An 18360-nucleotide genomic window follows, 5' to 3' on the forward strand; every position below is an offset into this window, starting at 1 on the left:
ATGGATAGCAAGCACATCCAAATGATTGAAAATTCTTATACTCTACCTCTGTTCCAAACAACTTAAACAGAGGTGTATCATTATTAAGCACAGGAGTAGGCATGTGATTAATAAGAAATACTGCTATTTGAAACGCTTCTACCTAATATGTGAAAGGCATTTTGGCTTGTGCAAGTAATGTTAAACCAGTTTCAACAATGTGTGATGCTTACATTCCGCACGTCCATTTTGTTGAGAGGTGTAGGGACATGTATATCTAACATTAATACCATAAGTGATAGCAACATTAGCAATGGGTCTATATTCACCTCCTATATCAATTTGAATATTTTTTATTTTTGTACTAAATTGATTCTTAACAAGAGCCTTAAAGTGATTAAAAGCATTAATAGCTTCTCCCTCATGTTTCAATGGATACAACCAAGTATATCGACGAAAATCATTAGGAAAATGTATGCAAAATCGATAACCTTGCACAGATTGAACTGGTGATGGTCCCCAAATATCAGTATGAACAACCTCTAAAGGTACCGATAAATAAGACATTGAATGTGGAAAGGTAAACGTTTTGCTTTGCCAAACTAACAAGCCTCACAGAAAAACTTTCCATTAGTTTTCACCTTTTCATTACATTTATTTAATATTTAATGTAAAACCCTTTTACAGGGATGTCCTAATTTACGGTGCCATTCATCTAAACTAATAGAGTAAGCTTTAGGATAAATAGCAAAAATAGTAGAGCAAGCTTCAAGTGGAGGTTGACCTGTTGGATACATTCGCTATCTTGGTTTCCCTTGTAGTAGCACTTGATCTATCACTTTGTCCTTCACAAGGCAGCCACAATTAGTAAATAAAACATCCACCATATTGTCTTTAATAAGTTTATGAACACTCAATAGTTTTTTAGTCATAGAAGGAATGATTAAAACATCATTAAGATTTAAAGAGGTTGAATCACAAATAAGAGAAGAGGTACCAATGGTTGAGATAGGGGTCATTTGCCCAATACATGTTAGTAAATGAGACTTATTAATGGGAACAGTTGAATCTAGTACAGAAGTAAGAGCAACGTGATAGTTTGCACCACTATCCATATACCAGACAGAGTCATTCACAAATTGTGGTGAAGCAAAATATGCCTGAGGCTAACCATAATCAATACCAGATGAGAAAGGGCGATAAAGACGCTGAAAGCAATTTGCTATCATATTACTAGGTCTATGACAGTAAAAGCAAAAATGAGTATCACAAACTCCCCCATAAAAAAGACATCCATGAGAACGATATCCACGACCACCACGAGAACCACGAGTGGGACCATGAGCAGGAGAAGAGCAAGAATCATCGTGGTGAGCAGCATTCATATTGGGCTGAAGAGATAGTGCAGAAAATAAATTAAGCTGTTCAAGTCTGCTTTCAAAAGCCATTAAAGAAGCCTGGGCATCAATCCATGGAAGGTTAAGAACATCAACAGTTTAACAACAATAGCATTATATTTAGCATCCAAACCACTAAGAGCCTGAGTAATGAGATCCTCAGTTGAGACAGGAGCTCCTGCCATTGCAAGTTGATCAGCTAGATTCTTCAGTTTGGTAAGGTATGCATCCATTTTCATGCCATTTTTCCTAGTACTCTGGAGTTTTGATTTGAACACAAGCACACGAGCCTTAGTAAATGCACTTGCAAGAGCTTTAGCACTATCCCATATCTCCTGAGCAATTCGGCAATGCAAGAGTTGAGCTCCAATGTCCATGCTCATCGTGTTTTCCAGCCATCCAATGAGCAAATGATCCATAGCATATTGCTCAATATAATTAGGATTTGGTTCAACACCTGAATTATTTGTAACAGTAGACAATAGAATAGGACCAACACCATTAATATAGGCCTCCAACTTGTTGCCCTCAACCAGTGGAAGAATGATAGATTTCCAAAACAAATAGTTTCCTTGTTCTAACTTGACCGAGGTGACCTGATTACTAAACAGAGGGTTCATTTTAGAAACAGTGTGAACAGTAATAGTAGGAGAAATAGAGGATGCATTAACAGCAACAGTGAAAGAAGATGACGACATTTTTTTGAATAATAGAAAATATCTCTTGCTCTGATACCAAGAATCAGACAAGAAATAAAGAGTGCTATAAATAATGTGGTGCCTTGGCCTACCATTTCCATTGATGTACATACTATAAGTTTGTATAAAATAGTTACAAGGAAATGAATGAATAAATGACATGTAGAGAGAGAAACTATACAGGTACAGATGTCATTCTTACCTACAAAATAACTAATTACATAATTAAGACTCCATATTATTTTCTAATAAGTATTACTAGTTCTTTGTCAACTTTTTAGTTGTTAGAAATAATGATGACCATAATGTTGATTCATCAATGCATTACTCCAAAACATCAACTTATATGATTGCGATAAGTTACAATTACCCATAAAACGAACATTTTAAATAAGTAAATTAGTATAAATAAATTAATCATGTAGTCCAAAATAAATCATATTTATTAATTTTTACCATTATTTATGACCCCCTAGCTTTTTATAAAAATTACACGGCTATAATGATTGATGACTGATTTAATATACTCTTTGACGTGTGTGTGTGCAACACAGATATCAAAATATACATATTACATACTCCCTCCATTTAAAAATATAAAATATTTTTTAAAAAGTTGGATGTTTAAAAATATAAGGCATTTTTAGTCTTTTGAGATGTAATCATTGCCTTATTTTTTTTTAAAAGTGTCCCTATTGATAATGACTTTATATTTATTATAAGGTGTTTAATAAGGATAAATATAAAAAGATAGGGTTAGTTGAAAAGTAGATAACTACTTTATTAGGAGGTGAAATTTGATTAAAAATATCTTACATTTTTAAATGGAGGGAGTATTAGAGAAAGAAGTCTCTCATCTTATACCAAGTGATTTAAATGATTTTGGTAAATTGAAAGTCCTCAAACATACTTAATATGTAAAATTGGATTTAGATCCTGTGAGTAGCTTAAGTACATTACTTACTCAATAAATATCTCATATGATATGATAACAATAGTTTAATTTAATTGAATGGCCATAAAAATCTTTGTTATATAATTCAAAAAATATCAAATTTCACATTTTTGAGTGGACAACAAAAGTAAGGCTAGTGTTACCATTGTGATTATTATTTTGAATTTTCAAGTATATCTCAATAATTTTCAAGTATAAATGGAATTTAACAGTTGTAATTAAGATTAATTGTGTTAATTTTTTTAAAAAATGGGTTAACGTTCAAACGCAAATTCGTATCCCTGATACTTATGTCCAGAAGAAGTCGTACTAAATTAAATTATTGCACTCTTTCTTTGGCCAAGGAAAAAAAAAATCATGGCTCTTAAACACTGCATAAAATCTTCGTAAATTAATTTGGAATTATTAACAACAAACTACAAAACGTTGACTTTTGGATGTCCTTACGAGAAATCTAACAGTCGCCACTAAATGTTTGTTGTATCAACCTTTGAGTTATTGTTAAGTTGTGACTAATATTCCAATGGTTAGAAGGGCTTCAGTCACGACTTAACATGTCACTTTATGTTAGAAATATTCTCATCAAACTAATAATCTTCAAATGATTCATGAAAGTTAATAAAACAATAGTAATAAGTTGGAATATATGTCCACAAATTTATCAGATGCAAATTGTAATCTTCACTTAGGCCATGTTTGGTATATTAGAATTGTAAAAAAGGAAATGAAATTGGACATGAAATTCTTTAATTGGCTTGTTTGGTACACCAGAATTGCTTTCTTGAAGGAATCTGATTCCATCAAAATTGATGGAATCCAATTCCATTGTAGAGACCATGGAATCCACCAACTCAACATGGAATTGGCTTATGTGTCATTAAAAAAAATAAAATAAAAGGTATTTTGAGTTTTAAAAGTATATTCTTTATTTTTTTATTGTTAAGTTTTTCATTAAAAAATAAAATAAAGGGTATTTTAATTTTTTATATTTTAAATACATATACTTATTAAAATTATATCATAATTCCATCTTCATACCACACACACTTTTAAAACTCAATTCAATTCCAATTCCGATTCTGATTCCAATTCCAATTCTGATTCCGATTCCGATTCTATCAAAAACTCTTTTATCATACCAAACAAGACCTATACTCATAATAATGAAACAGTGAACAAATACCTATACTCATTTTAGTCTTATTTATAAGTCATTTTCAACATGTTTCATCATAATTAAGGAAAATTATAAAATTCATTAACTTTGTCAAAAAAATTCAATAAGTTTTTAATTTTACTCTTATTAAATACTCCATTTCTCAAATTATAAAATATTTTTGGAGAAAATTTGGCCTCCCAATATATAAAATGCCTTGAGAATATTAAAGTTTTATTAAATAAACTTATTCTAATATTACTCTTTATCTTTCCTTATTTAATGCTAAGTGTAGATTTAAGGTTATTAAATGAAAGGTATTTTTAAAATTTTATACTTTTATTTTAAAAAAATAAAGTTGTTAAGTATTTTTAATGAGGTTTATTGATGTGTGAAATTTTGTCTAAAAGTGTTTTATAATTTGATATGAAGATATTATATGTGTTTTAAAACTTATATAATTTTCCTTACCAATATTTAATGGAGGATAAATAGAATAAAAACTGTCATAAAAATTTAATAATATAATTTATAAATATACATGATAAAATATCTTTTCTATAGTATCAGAGGGAGTAAAATAAAATTACGCCAAAGAATGTCACCATCTCGTCGTCCTAACACTACTGGACATATGAGATCTTTCTTTCGGCCTTGAAACAGACGAGATTAGATTAAAGCATAATAATAATAATAATAATAATAATAATAATAATAATAATAATAATAATTTTTTAATTAAAAAACTGAGACGTACGAAAGGCCCCTGTAGGCTTCTACTATCTTATTCTTTGTAAATGGGCCCACATGACCCGTTGGGTTGGTGAGTTTGGTATGATAAGAGAGAATCTATTCCGGTATTCCCCTTTTGTTTTGTTTCTTTCATTTTCGCGGGTTTATTTAATTTCTGTTCTTCGTCAAATAAATCGGCTTAAATGACATAAGAATAAGATTAATTACTAACTAACTATTGAAAAATTGATTGAATTTTTCATATATTGCATAAATTCGAGATTAATCATATCATACTGCTCAATGCTCGTGATTTGTTCTAAATTTAATTTTAAATTGAAGATTTGATCTTTAATCTTCTAAAATAATTACAAGTTTCAATGTCGTCCTTCAACACATATATTACTCCTTTTGTCTTTGAGCATATTTTTGTTCCTAAATTGTTACCGCGGTACAAGCACGGCCTATTTGAATCATCTGGATTTTATTTTTATTTTCAATCATTGTTTTCAGTAAACTTACAGTAATACCCCTGAACTGAAATTTAAATTATTCAAATTTGACGATAATGACTCACACTCCTTCCGTTAAAAAATATAAAGTATTTTTAACTAAATCTCACTTCTCAATAAAGTAGTTACTTTCAAACTAATTTTATCTTTTCATAATTATCTCTATTAAATATTTTATAATGAATATAAAGTCATTAATCAATAAAAATATTTTTTAAAAAAGTAATGATTATACTTTATATTTTTGAATGGAGCATATGGTACTTTAAGTTTAATGTAACGCAGGTGTGAGTAGGACGCATTACGTAAACTGATTAATCTTGTACTCTTTTTGGATTAATGTAACTGTTATTCAAAAGGTTAAAAAAAAAAAGTTTAAGGTAATACTCTGTATCTGTATCTGTATCAATAACGCAATGCATTGCTATAAACGCTAAAAAAAAAAAAAACTTTAATGGGTTTTTACTTAATAATTTTTCTATCATTATTTCTCCTTAATAATATAATATTTTTTATCATTACAAAATTTATCACAGCACAATTTGTGATGGATTTTTCTTTTCTTTTTTTTTTCGGTGACTCTGTTTTAACGGAGTGTGAGAGTTTTTAGTATTCTATTAATTAGAAGTAAATATTCAGAAGTTAATTATAAAATATTCACTTAGAAAACAATCATAATGGATATTAATTAAAACCATTAATATAAACAATTAAGGAAGTCATATAAATTTTTGTTTACGTGTTTCCCTCAACACACACACAATACGTGATGGTTGGTGAGTGGATCATTAACTGAATATCTCCATCATGGTTGTCATTTTCCTTTGAAACAGTCAACGCCAGTAATAAGCATTGTTGAAACTTGAGGTTAAGAGGTTCCGAATTTTAATTAAATGTAGGAGTTGAAACCTAATTGAATAGCACTCTCTTTCCATATGGCCAAGCTTTTCAAATTTGTTAGCTAAAATCATAAGAGACATCTATCGGAATTTTCCACGGCTCTAATTAATAATATTAAACAGTGTTCCCAAGATTATAAATTGCAGGTCATTAGTACAGGTGTTTGTAAACGCTTGCATGTTCAATTTAATAAAGCAGAAGTAGAGTTTTCAAATGCCTAAAATTGCCACTGTTGAGTAAACATGTGTAAGTTGTACACTTCTACCTCCTCCTCAAAATCAAGGGATGTTATCCACTTATCCTCATCTGCTCATGTGTAACAAATTTAAAAGAAAGAAAAGATTGTTACGAGTGTGGACAACAAAATGTCTTAATTCAAAATTTTTAAAGTTGGAGTTTATAAACTTTTTCATCTCATTATATGTAATATATTAAATTCAATTTTATCCTACTTGAGATTTCTCCGCTTATCTTGATTCAATGTATCATTTTTAAAAGCATATTTGATCTCCTGTATATAACATTTTATTTTATTTATAGAAAATTATGAAAGGATAAAATTAAAAGAAAATAATTAGTGACTTATAAAAAATATGACCAGTTCATAAGTTGGATGTGGATAGAGACGGTGTTTGCTAGTTGGGTCCACAAGCAATGAAAATTGGGCCCAATTAGTACAGGTCGTTTTTAGACGGATTGGCATGGACAGACCAAGTGGAGAACTTGGTGCATCAATTGCATCCCCAAGACACTTGATTGCTCGTGCGGCTATCAACATTCAACAGTCCATTTTGAATGATATTTCTATCACTTACTCCCTACTCTCCATTTCCTTTTGACACCTCTTGTTTCTTCTCGGCAAATCGCCGCAAGTCACATTGGCATATCAACATTCAACATCAATTGCAAACACAATTGTTGAAACTTGGAACAGATTCCCAAATTTAATAAGTTGCTGAAAATTTATGTTCGGATCAATTAACCTCAATCACGGAGAAATGTAATTCTAGGTAAGATTTTTTCTTTTTTCATGTTTAATATAGAAAGTTTGCATCCAACCAAAAAAAAAAAAAAGCTGCAGACTGGAGTTCTAAAAAGCAACAAATATTTTCTGCAATTTAATTTTTCATTGAATCATCACTGTTTTTTCATGCAAGAGTAAATTAAGTAGCATTTTGAAAGATTAAATTTTATTTCAAATATGAAAAATTGTAGATAATTGCTAGAATTGTTTGTATAATAAAGACTTTGATATATTACTACCCCAAAATCAAGGGATGACACCGTCGCCAAGAGAGAAATTGAAAAGAAGAAAAGCCAAATATGGAGATTCCATTCAGTTCCTGTACGTACATGTTTGTGTTATGAGTATGAATATGAAAGTTTTATAGCTATGATAAGATCGTTTTACATCAAGAAGACTCATCATAGTTATAAGTTGAAAGGACTCTCTTTTAAACTAGTCATTTGAGATGGACTTTTTTATTTAAACATATTCACATATATCAGTTTGACATAAAAACTAGGAGATCAAGCAACTTCTTCTTTTCTATATGCAAGTGGATTTTCGATTTTGTACATTCTTAAACTACAAAGGAGTTATGAGTATGAATATGAGTATACCTCTTTCTCAAATTCAAGCTAAATGAGGGACGATACCAGCGTCACTTGATGCTCAACAAGGCATGAAGAAATCCTTTCATTTCTGTTTTGGTTAGAAAAACTATGATATTCAGAAATTAAAGCTGCCTAACTTTTAGATACTTCTGATAGTTTCAATCAGAACAACTTCTTAAATCAGAGGTCAATTCCAGTCCCCCTTGGGTCCTGTGGTCCAACTCAAGAAGCTATTCATCGGAAAAAATAAGTTCATTGAATAATTTCAGGATATACTTCAAAACAAGGTAATCAAAGTGAATTTACCAAGACGTGATTAATTAAGTACGTACTTGTGGGGTAAAACTGGCAAACAAAGAAACTATATAAAGGGGGAGCTTTGCTCCTGAAGAAGCACAGCCAAAGTCCATTGGAAAGGCAAAATGGGATCTCTAATGGCCTCTCTCACACTTGTATTATTGGCTTTAGTGTTTATGAGCTTGCCTCCTCAACTATGCGCTCGCCCCTACGTCTACTCATCTCCTCCTCCACCAGAACATCGTCCTTCTCCTCCGCCGCCGCCGCCGCCTACTCCTCTTTCCCCGTCGCCAAGCCCTTCGTACGGTGCTCCCCCTCCAGTGCCTCGGTCTCCTCCTCCGCCGCTTTCTCCGGCGTCGAGCCCTTCAACACAAGACTCTCCTGCTCCTTCTCCCTCCCCTGGGCCTAACCCTATCTATCCGCCACCTCACAAGCCATATGTCTACGCTTCACCACCACCTCCCTACTACTACTAGATACTGGCTTTGCATGGCTTGCATCGATCTTTATGGGGGGTGATTTTGAATTTACTCTATGGTTTTTTCTTACATATACACTGAGAAATTTAAAGTCTCAGTTTAGTTTATGTCACTTAGTGTTTGGTGTGGCGCCATATATTGAGATGGTCCGTGTTCTCGCTTGTGATATATCAGTAGCACACATGCATCTGTATGCTTTGTTGTTGGATTTCAACCTGCTGCCTTTGCACAGGCTTTTGAAAACCAAGCTATAATAATAATAATATCAATATTAAATTTCCTCCCTCTTACTCTGTCTTCATGTTCCAGATTTCAATTTTGTATCCTTTTTTTTTTTTGGGATACGATTGAAATACATTAAAGTGGAAATAAGTTCAATGAGGAATGAAGATACCTCAGATCCTTGACAGCGATTAGAGCAATTTAGTCGTGAATATCGGTTCGTGCGTGAGAGCGAAAATGTCACGAAACTTCAGTTCCTAATTGGAATCTCAGTGATCAGTGTAAATTTTATAAATTATTATTTTCATTTAATTATTATATAGCGTATTAGGACTAAATTTAATATGATTGGTAAGACTTAACCTCGTGTGAGTTTGACATCTCAAATACTCTGAATTATTTAACTATTATAATTGACCCTGTCCATTTGTAAGATTGAACCAATCACTCAATCCTCAAGTATGTTGTTGCGCCTATAAGATGGAATCTATTTCATGCCATTTTGAGAGATTATTACAAGATCACTACACCAAAAATCCTGGCACACAATAAAATTCACGTCCACGCTCATAATTCCAGCATACCGAATGTGGCATTACAAGATCACGGTTCTGACATTAACGCATCCAAATTCCAAAACAATCATATTCCACCAAGATACGGACTTTGAATTTGTTTAATTAAGGAACAAGGTTGAAGGTTGATTTCACCCGATGATCCATTATATGTTTCTTCAAAACCCCATAAGACCACATCTATTGGTCATTAGTAAAACACCTTATAAATTTTGATGTCATATTTGTGATTTGTTTTAAAAATGCCCTTGTTTTCTTCACTATTAACTTAAATAAAGTTTAATTGAATTGAGAGGAAATTTAAAATTTGTTAAAAAAAAGTACATTTAATTAATTTCTCTAATCTTAGAAAAATAGTTAGTTAGACCGTGTAAAATAATCGGAGTACGTATTCCGACTAACTAGCTACTTTGAACTTACACTAACTTTAGCTCGTGCCAATTTGCAAAGGAAAAAAAAAACAAAAAAAAAATCTCTATTCAACATTATAAGACTAAGCTACATTGGTAGGGACGGGACGCACCCATGTTACATAAGGAAAGGGGAAGTTGTCCCCATTAAAAAAAAAAATTCCTAAGTTTTAGTTAAAATTACAATTGCTGCTCTAAAAATTTAATTTCTCCACACACTTTTTAAAATTGCCAAGCATACATATTTAAAAATATTACTTACTCTTATATTTATTATAAAAATAAATTTATGATACAAATGGCATTAATATATATATATATATATTTTAACTTCTCATATAATGTGTATATATATATATTATTTTAATTAATATTTAGAATTATATTTTTTCAAAAATATTAATATTTAATATAAATTTTGCCCCCTCTAATAATTTTTTCTGGGTGGGTCATTGTTCATAGGTATCATCACACTTAGCTAATTAGCTTGTCAAATCATATTTGTCCTACATCATGACAATCAACACTTTAAATTTTAAACTAGATTGGATTCTAATATATGTACAAGACTTTTATTCCCTTCCGTTTGATATTATACATTAGCAACCAAAGTAAAAATATTCTCATCAAACATGGGTAATGTAGGAAAGGTCCGAAAACTCTGTGTAGTGTGTCATGATAAATGACATGCTGAAGTTGACCGCACTTTCTCTTGGTTTTTTCAACATTTTTGGAGAAGTCTTCTCATTAAAAAAGAAAACAGGGAAAAAAAAAACCATATAAGTAACAGGTGAAACACGAGTTTGTTAAAATTGGCAAAACAGTAAGCCAGTGTTTGAATGAGTGAATTTAGGTTTAGATTTTGGATTTAAAATATTATATTTTAAATATTAAATATCAAATTCATATATTTAAAATATTTTATTTGAATAGTTTAAAAGTTTCAAATGAAGAAGATAAATAAGTTGAAATTTGAAACAAACACAGAAAATTACGAGTGATGAATTTACTTTTATTTTTTAATCAATGAGAGATAATAATGAAAAATGAGAAAAGATACTAGAGTTATCATAATAATATCAATATTAATGAAAAGGCAAAGAAAACAAAATATTAGAGGTGATTGAAATTGCAAATGATTATGATGTAAAAAGAATTTGAAATTATAAAAGAATTAAAAGAAGAGATGGATTAAATCTAAATCCATAATTTTTTATGTATCTAAATAAGAGATTTGGTTCAAATTCAAATCTTAAATTCCTATTAATCCAAACACATTATAATAGGATGCAAATTAAAGTGCATATACTGTGTACGGTGGTGAGTCAAGACAATGTCAAAATAACTTTTCTCCTTGTTCTATAATTTTGGAACACATTGGAACACAGCCTCCTCTTAATACATTATTATTAATCAAAGGCATACCTAATTATAAGGTCTTCTATCTTATCATTTGCAAACGTTCCGCGTGATAGCCGTTTGGGGTTGGAAGCCTGCTATGTTGAGAATTGATTCCCCATTTATTTTCTTTCATCTTCACAGATATATTCAAATTATGTTCATTAATTGACAAATAAACTATCTTTATTTATATTCAGTCGTTAGTGTATCCTTAACTATATTACACCATCACGGGCGTCACGTTTTTCTTTATATTAATAGTAAACATCAGCAGCGGCATCAGGACTCTGAGTCAGGGGTGCGAGATAATTCAATTTAAAAATTAATATTTAAAGAATAATATACTAATTTTAAAAAATAATTAGAATAGACAAAAAATATAACAACATAAATAAAATTATGAATATTTTTATACAGGAAAAAAATACGTTGAAGATTTGTTTGGGCAAAAATGTGTTAAAAAATTGATATAGAATTTAAGTTTGAAAGAAAAGAGAACTTTTATCCCAAAGAAATGACTTAATTTGATGTTGTTGGATTTTATTATTCAAAATTCTAAAACTAGGGTACAAGATTGTAAATTTTACACACTCCCCATTTCTAATTTTCTCCATGTGAGGGCCTCCCATGTGGCTCCGCCGCTGGTCAACATCAATAGGAAACATTATTGTTGAAAAACAAAGATGCCCAACCCAATTATTAAAGTTTCTTTAGAAATGATACCTGAATTAATACTCAATGTTGATCGGCCCATTGACTTGTACTTAATTTATCAGGTTGATCTTTTTTCGTGTGTTGAATCTTTCTTAAATTTTAGGTTCGACTTCATTAACCTCCAATCACGGAGGAAACCAAAGGTCCTACAAGGTAATCATTTTCTACTAGTTCAATGTGAATTATTCCAAGATATGATCAATGATGCTTGTGGGGTAAAACGAGGGAACAAAAGAGGCTATATAAAGGGAGTCTCTTGCTCTCAAAAAAGCACAGCCAACTAATTAAGCACACAGCAAAAGCAAAAATGGGATCTCTTACGGCCTCTCTCACACTTCTAATGGCTTTAGTGTCTGTGAGCTTGCCTTCTCAAATATGTGCCGACCGCTACGTCTACTCATCTCCTCCGCCTCCCAAGCATCACCATTCTCCTCTACCACCGGTTTCCTCGCCGCCTCCACCAGTGTACCCTGCACCTCCACCTAAGGATAGTGGATCTGAAGTCCCCTCTCCACCTCCTTCTCCATCACCAACCCCTTCACACACCCCTCCTCCTCTTTCTCCGGCGCCAAGCCCTTCACACGGTGCTCCCCCTCCGCCACCGCTTTCTCCACCGCCAAGCCACCCACCACATCACTCTCCGGCTCCTTCTCCTTCCCCTATCCCTAACCCTATCTATCCGCCACCCCACAACCCCTATGTCTATGCTTCACCACCACCTCCTCCTTATCACTACTAGAATACCTGGTTTGCATGGCTTCCATCTTTCAATTCACTCCATGTTTTTGGTTTTTTCCCCCTATATATGATGAGGAATTTACACTGTCATCAATTTAGTTTATGTGTCATTGTATGTTTGGTGTGCCACTATATTGGGTTGGTCCATGCGCTCGCTTATGAAGTACAAATCAGTATATCACATGCATGCATCTGCATGCTTTGTTGTAGTTTTCAACCTGCCGCCCTCGCACAGGTTTTTGAAAACCAACCTGTCATAATAATAATATCATAATTTTCTCTCTCTTACTATGTGTCTTGACACTCCAGATTTCATCAACTGTTGTTTCCGATTTGTTTGGTACGATTAATGGAAATACATTGAAGTGAAAAAATAAGCGCAATGAAGGATGAAGAAACCTGCTCAGTTCCTTTCAATGGTTACGATTAATTGGCAGTGTGTATATCTAGAAAGATGAAAATTACATTCAAAATCTTCATATTATATATGGATAATGACCTTACGCTAACCTGTACCTCGTGCCAATTCGCAAAGTAAAAAAAAAAAAAAAAACCTTATTCGACATTATATATAAGCTTCATAGATATCATTAATACACTTAGCTTGTCAAATCATATTTGTCCCCGCACATGACAATCGACATTTCAAATTATAAACTAGATTGGATTCCAATATTTGCACAAGACTTTCATTCCCTTCCATTTGATGTCATACATTGACAACCAAAGTAGAAATATTCTCATCGACTTGAGTCACTAACATCTGTCAATCCAAAAACTATTTATACATATACAGGCCATTCCATAAACTATAAAAAAATTATGGACAAGATTCAAATTAAGGAAAGATCTAAAAACTCTCTGTATAATGTGTCATGACTAATGACATGCTAAAGTTGATCATACTTTCTCTCGGTTTTTTCAACTTTTTTTGAGAAGTCTTTTCATTAAAAAAGAAAACAGAAAAAATAAACCATATAACAGGTGAGACATGAGTGTTCTGATAAAATTGGTAAAGAAATTCATTAATAGGGTTCCAATTAAAGAGCATATACGGTGTGTGGTGAGCCAAGACAATGTCAGAATAACTTTTCGATCTCCTTTTTCTACACTTTTGGAACACATCCTCCTCTTATAACATTAGTTATCATTAATCAAGGACATACCTAATTATAAGGCCTTCTATCTTATCATTTGCAAATGTTCCAAGTGGAAACCGTTTGGAGTTGAAAGCTTGCTATGTTCAGAATTGATTCCCTTTTATTTTCTTGGAATAATCACATCCAAAAATCTGACAAGAAAATTATTTGCGGGACATAAGCCATACTTAAAATAAATATTTATATTTTTATAAAAAATAATTTTAAATATATATAATTAGATTTATGATGAGTTGATAAAATTAAATATTAAAAACAACACATAAAGTGATAAAACATAACATTATGATAACATCAAACTCTCTTTACATAAACAATTTTTTTATATATATTATAATCAATTTTTTTAATTTTCATTAAATAAAATCTATTCATATCATCATTTTCCCTCCACTTTCCTAATCCATGACTAAGATTAGGGAAGTGCAGGGAAATGATGATAAGGAAATGAAGAGATTGCATCTCTGAGAATTTATTGTAAAAAAATTTTTACATAAGCAAATTCTTTTCCAAATTATTACTTTTCCATTTTAATATATATATAGCTTTAGATAATAAATTTTTTAGTGATATACAATTTTGTAAGGGGATAAGTAAAATTTTTGGAAACAAGGGGTAGTTGAAATTCTTTTTCGGGGGAAGGGGGCGGTTAAGGTTACTTAGCGCCATCTTAAGTAATTTTTTGTTTTTTTTTTTTTTGGGTTGTGGAGTCAATTGCCCCCACTATACCAAACGTGGGTCTATGCCTATTAACAAAAATTAATTAATAACAAGTTTCATTAAATAATAAACAAGTTCATATTTTTATTTTAATAACAATTCATTTCGTTTTAGTCTTTGTTTATAAATAAATTTCTTGCCAAGCCATTGGATGTAATTCTCATAATTTTTTTTCCTTCTTTCACCTTCACAAATTTATTCAAATTATGTTCATTGAAAAATAAACTAATTTTTTTTATACTCCCTTCGTTAAAAAATGTAAGGTACTTTTAATCGAATTTCACCTTAATAAAGTAGTTACTTCTCTTCAAATTAATATTGTTTTTCTATATTTATCCCTATGTAATAATGTGTTTCACATTAAAATAAACATAAATTAATTATTTAATAGAGGCACTTTTAAGAAAGACGCAATAATTATACTCTAAAATATTAAAAATATCTTATATTTTTTAATACTCAACCTTTTAAAAAATATTTTATATTTTTTAATTGAGAGAGTATTTGTTAAGGAAGTAACGACTTGAATAGAGAGAATAAATTGAACATTCATGAGGATAATGATTATTAAACATTACAATAACATAATCCTTCATGTGAAAGACAACCCTCAAAACTACTTTGAGGTAAAAACAATGGGGTAAGGACCTTAGTCCTTTTGAGGTTGGATACAACCCCCTAACTTTGTAGCTTCCTTTATATAAAATATAGGATCACCAACTAATGTAATTAACGTAACACTAATTACTCGCTAACACTTTAATATTCCAACGAGTGGTAAATGTATCCTTAACTATATTAATCCATCATGGGTGTCATGTTGTTCTTCACATATAATAATCAACATCAACAAACATTATATATTGTTGAAAAACAGTTGCCCAATTATAAGTTTGTTTGGAATTGATGCGTGAATGAATACCCAATACTGATCAGATCGTTAACTTGTATTTAATGTATCAGCTTGATCTTTTTTCGTGTGTTGAAAATTTCTTAAATTTTAGGTTCGAATACATTAACCCCCAATCACGGAGAAATCAAATGGTAGCCACAAGCTACGTAATCATTTTCTACTAATTCGAAGTGAATTATTCCAAGATATGATCAATCATACTTGTGGGGCAGGGTGAACAAAGAGGCTATATAAAGGGAGTCTCTTGCTCTCAAAAAAGCACAGCCTACAAATTAAGCACACAGCAAAAGCAAAAATGGGATCTCTTACGGCCTCTCTCACACTTCTAATGGCTTTAGTGTCTGTGAGCTTGCCTTCTCAAATATGTGCCGACCGCTACGTCTACTCGTCTCCTCCGCCTCCCAAGCATCACCATTCTTCTCCACCACCGGTTTCCTCGCCGCCTCCACCAGTGTACCCTGCACCTCCACCTAAGGATAGTGGATCTGAAGTCCCCTCTCCACCTCCTTCTCCACCACCAACCCCTTCATATCCTCCTCCTCTTTCTCCGGCGCCAAGCCCTTCACACGGTGCTCCCCCTCCGGCCACTCCTCTTTCTCCGGCGCCAAGCCCTTCACACGGTGGTCCTCCTCCCGCCACTCCTCTTTCTCCGGCGCCAAGCCCTTCACACGGTGCTCCCCCTCCGCCACCGCTTTATCCATCGCCAAGCCATCCACCGCATCACTCTCCTGCTCCTTCTCCTTCCCCTATCCCAAACCCTATTTATCCGCCGCCCCACAAGCCCTATGTCTATGCTTCACCACCACCTCCTCCTTACCGCTACTAGAATACCTGGCTTGCATGGCTTCCATGTTTCAATTCACTCCATGTTTTTGGTTTTTTCCCCCTATATATGTTGAGGAATTTACACTGTCATCAATTTAGTTTATGTGTCATTGTATGTTTGGTGTGCCACTATATTGGGGTGGTTCATGCACTCCCTTATGAAGCACAAATCAGTATAAAATCACATGCATGCATATGCATGCTTTGTTGTAGTTTTCAACCTGCCGCCCTCGCACAGGTTTTTGAAAACCAACCTGTCATAATAATAATATCATAATTTTCTCTCTCTTACTCTGTGTCTTGACACTCCAGATTTCATCAATTGTTGTTTCCAATTTGTTTGGTACGATTAATGGAAATACATTGCTGGAAAAATAAGCACAATGAAGGATGAAGAAACCTGCTCAATTCCCTTCAATGGTTACGATTAATTGGCAGTGTGTATATTTAAAAAGATGAAAATTACATTCAAAATCTTCATATTATATATGGATAATGACCTTACGCTAACCTGTACCTCGTGCCAATTCGCAAAGTAAAAAAAAAAAAACCCTATTCGACATTATATAGAAGCTTCATAGGTATCATTAATACACTTAGCTTGTCAAATCAAATTTGTCCCCGCACATGACAATCGACACTTCAAATTATAAACTAGATTGGATTCTAATATTTGCACAAGACTTTCATTCCCTTCCATTTGATGTCATACATTGACAACCAAAGTAGAAATATTCTCATCGACTTGAGTCACTAACATCTGTCAGTCCAAAAACTATTTATATATATACAGGCCATTCCATAAACTATAAAAAAATTATGGACAAGATTCAAATTAAGGAAAGATCTAAAAACTCTCTGCGTAATGTGTCATGACTAATGACATGCTAAAGTTGATCACACTTTCTCTCGGTGTTTTCAACTTTTTTGGAGAAGTCTTTTCATTAAAAAAGAAAACATAAAAAATAAACCATATAACAGGTGAGACATGAGTGTTCTGATAAAATTGGTAAAGAAATTCATTAATAGGTTTCCAATTAAAGAGCATATACGGTGAGTGGTGAGCCAAGACAATGTCAGAATAACTTTTCGATCTCCTTTTTCTACACTTTTTGAACACATCCTCCTCTTATAACATTAATTATCATTAATCAAGGACATACCTAATTATAAGGTCTTCTGTATTATCATTTGCAATTGTTCCAAGTGATAACCGTTTGGGGTTGGAAGCTTGCTATGTTCAGAATTGATTCCCCTTTTATTTTCTTGGAGAATCACATCCAAAAATATGATTAAATTTATGATGAGTTAATAAAATTAAATATTAAAAACAACACATAAAGTAATAAAACATAACAATATGATAACATCAAAAAACAATTTATATATATATATATATTTTAATCATGTTTTTTAATTTTCATTAAAATCTATATACCTTTCTTGTTTGCTAGAGAATTTTGCACATGCAATCTTTCCATTTCTTTGTCATCATTCATTTCTTTATCATCATTTCTTCTCCATTTTGCTAATCCATGATTACAATTAGGGAAAATGATGATACGGAAATGAGGAGACTGCATGTCTGAAAGTTTCTCGCAAAAAAAAAAAAATTACATGAACAATTTTTTTAAATTATTACTTTTTCATTTTAATATATATATATATATATATATATTATAGTTTCAAATAATAAATTCTCTAGTGAGATACAATTTTATAAGGGGATAAGTAAAATTTTTTTGAAATGAGGGGGCTTGAAATTTTTTTTGGGGGAGGGGGGCAATTAAAATTACTTAGGGACATCCTGAGTAATTTATTTTTTGAGTTGCGGAGACAATTGCTCTTACTATACCAAATGTGGGCCTGTCTCTATTCACAGATAATAATTAATATCAAGGCTCATTGAATAACAAACAAGTTCATATTTTTATTTTAACAATAATCCATTTCATATTAA

General features: G+C 32.0%; 2 protein-coding genes across 2 annotated transcripts; both read left to right on the forward strand.

Moving 5' to 3' along the window:
* Nucleotides 1–8368: 8368 nt before the first annotated feature.
* On the forward strand, nucleotides 8369–8719 carry LOC129292466 (leucine-rich repeat extensin-like protein 3). The gene has a single exon (XM_054930016.1). It carries the CDS (start codon nucleotides 8369–8371, stop codon nucleotides 8717–8719), a length of 351 nt encoding a protein of 116 aa, XP_054785991.1.
* Nucleotides 8720–12307: 3588 nt separating this feature from the next.
* LOC129292467 (leucine-rich repeat extensin-like protein 3) lies at nucleotides 12308–16691 on the forward strand. The gene is made up of 2 exons (XM_054930017.1): nucleotides 12308–12780; nucleotides 15835–16691. The coding sequence occupies exons 1-2, from the start codon at nucleotides 12352–12354 to the stop codon at nucleotides 16399–16401; spliced, it is 996 nt and encodes a 331-aa protein (XP_054785992.1). The 5' UTR covers nucleotides 12308–12351; the 3' UTR covers nucleotides 16402–16691.
* Nucleotides 16692–18360: the final 1669 nt, after the last annotated feature.

This window comes from Prosopis cineraria, unplaced genomic scaffold (assembly GCF_029017545.1).
Source record: "Prosopis cineraria cultivar Desert tree isolate PC_DT_omini unplaced genomic scaffold, ASM2901754v1 PC14, whole genome shotgun sequence".
Lineage (NCBI taxonomy): Eukaryota > Viridiplantae > Streptophyta > Magnoliopsida > Fabales > Fabaceae > Prosopis > Prosopis cineraria.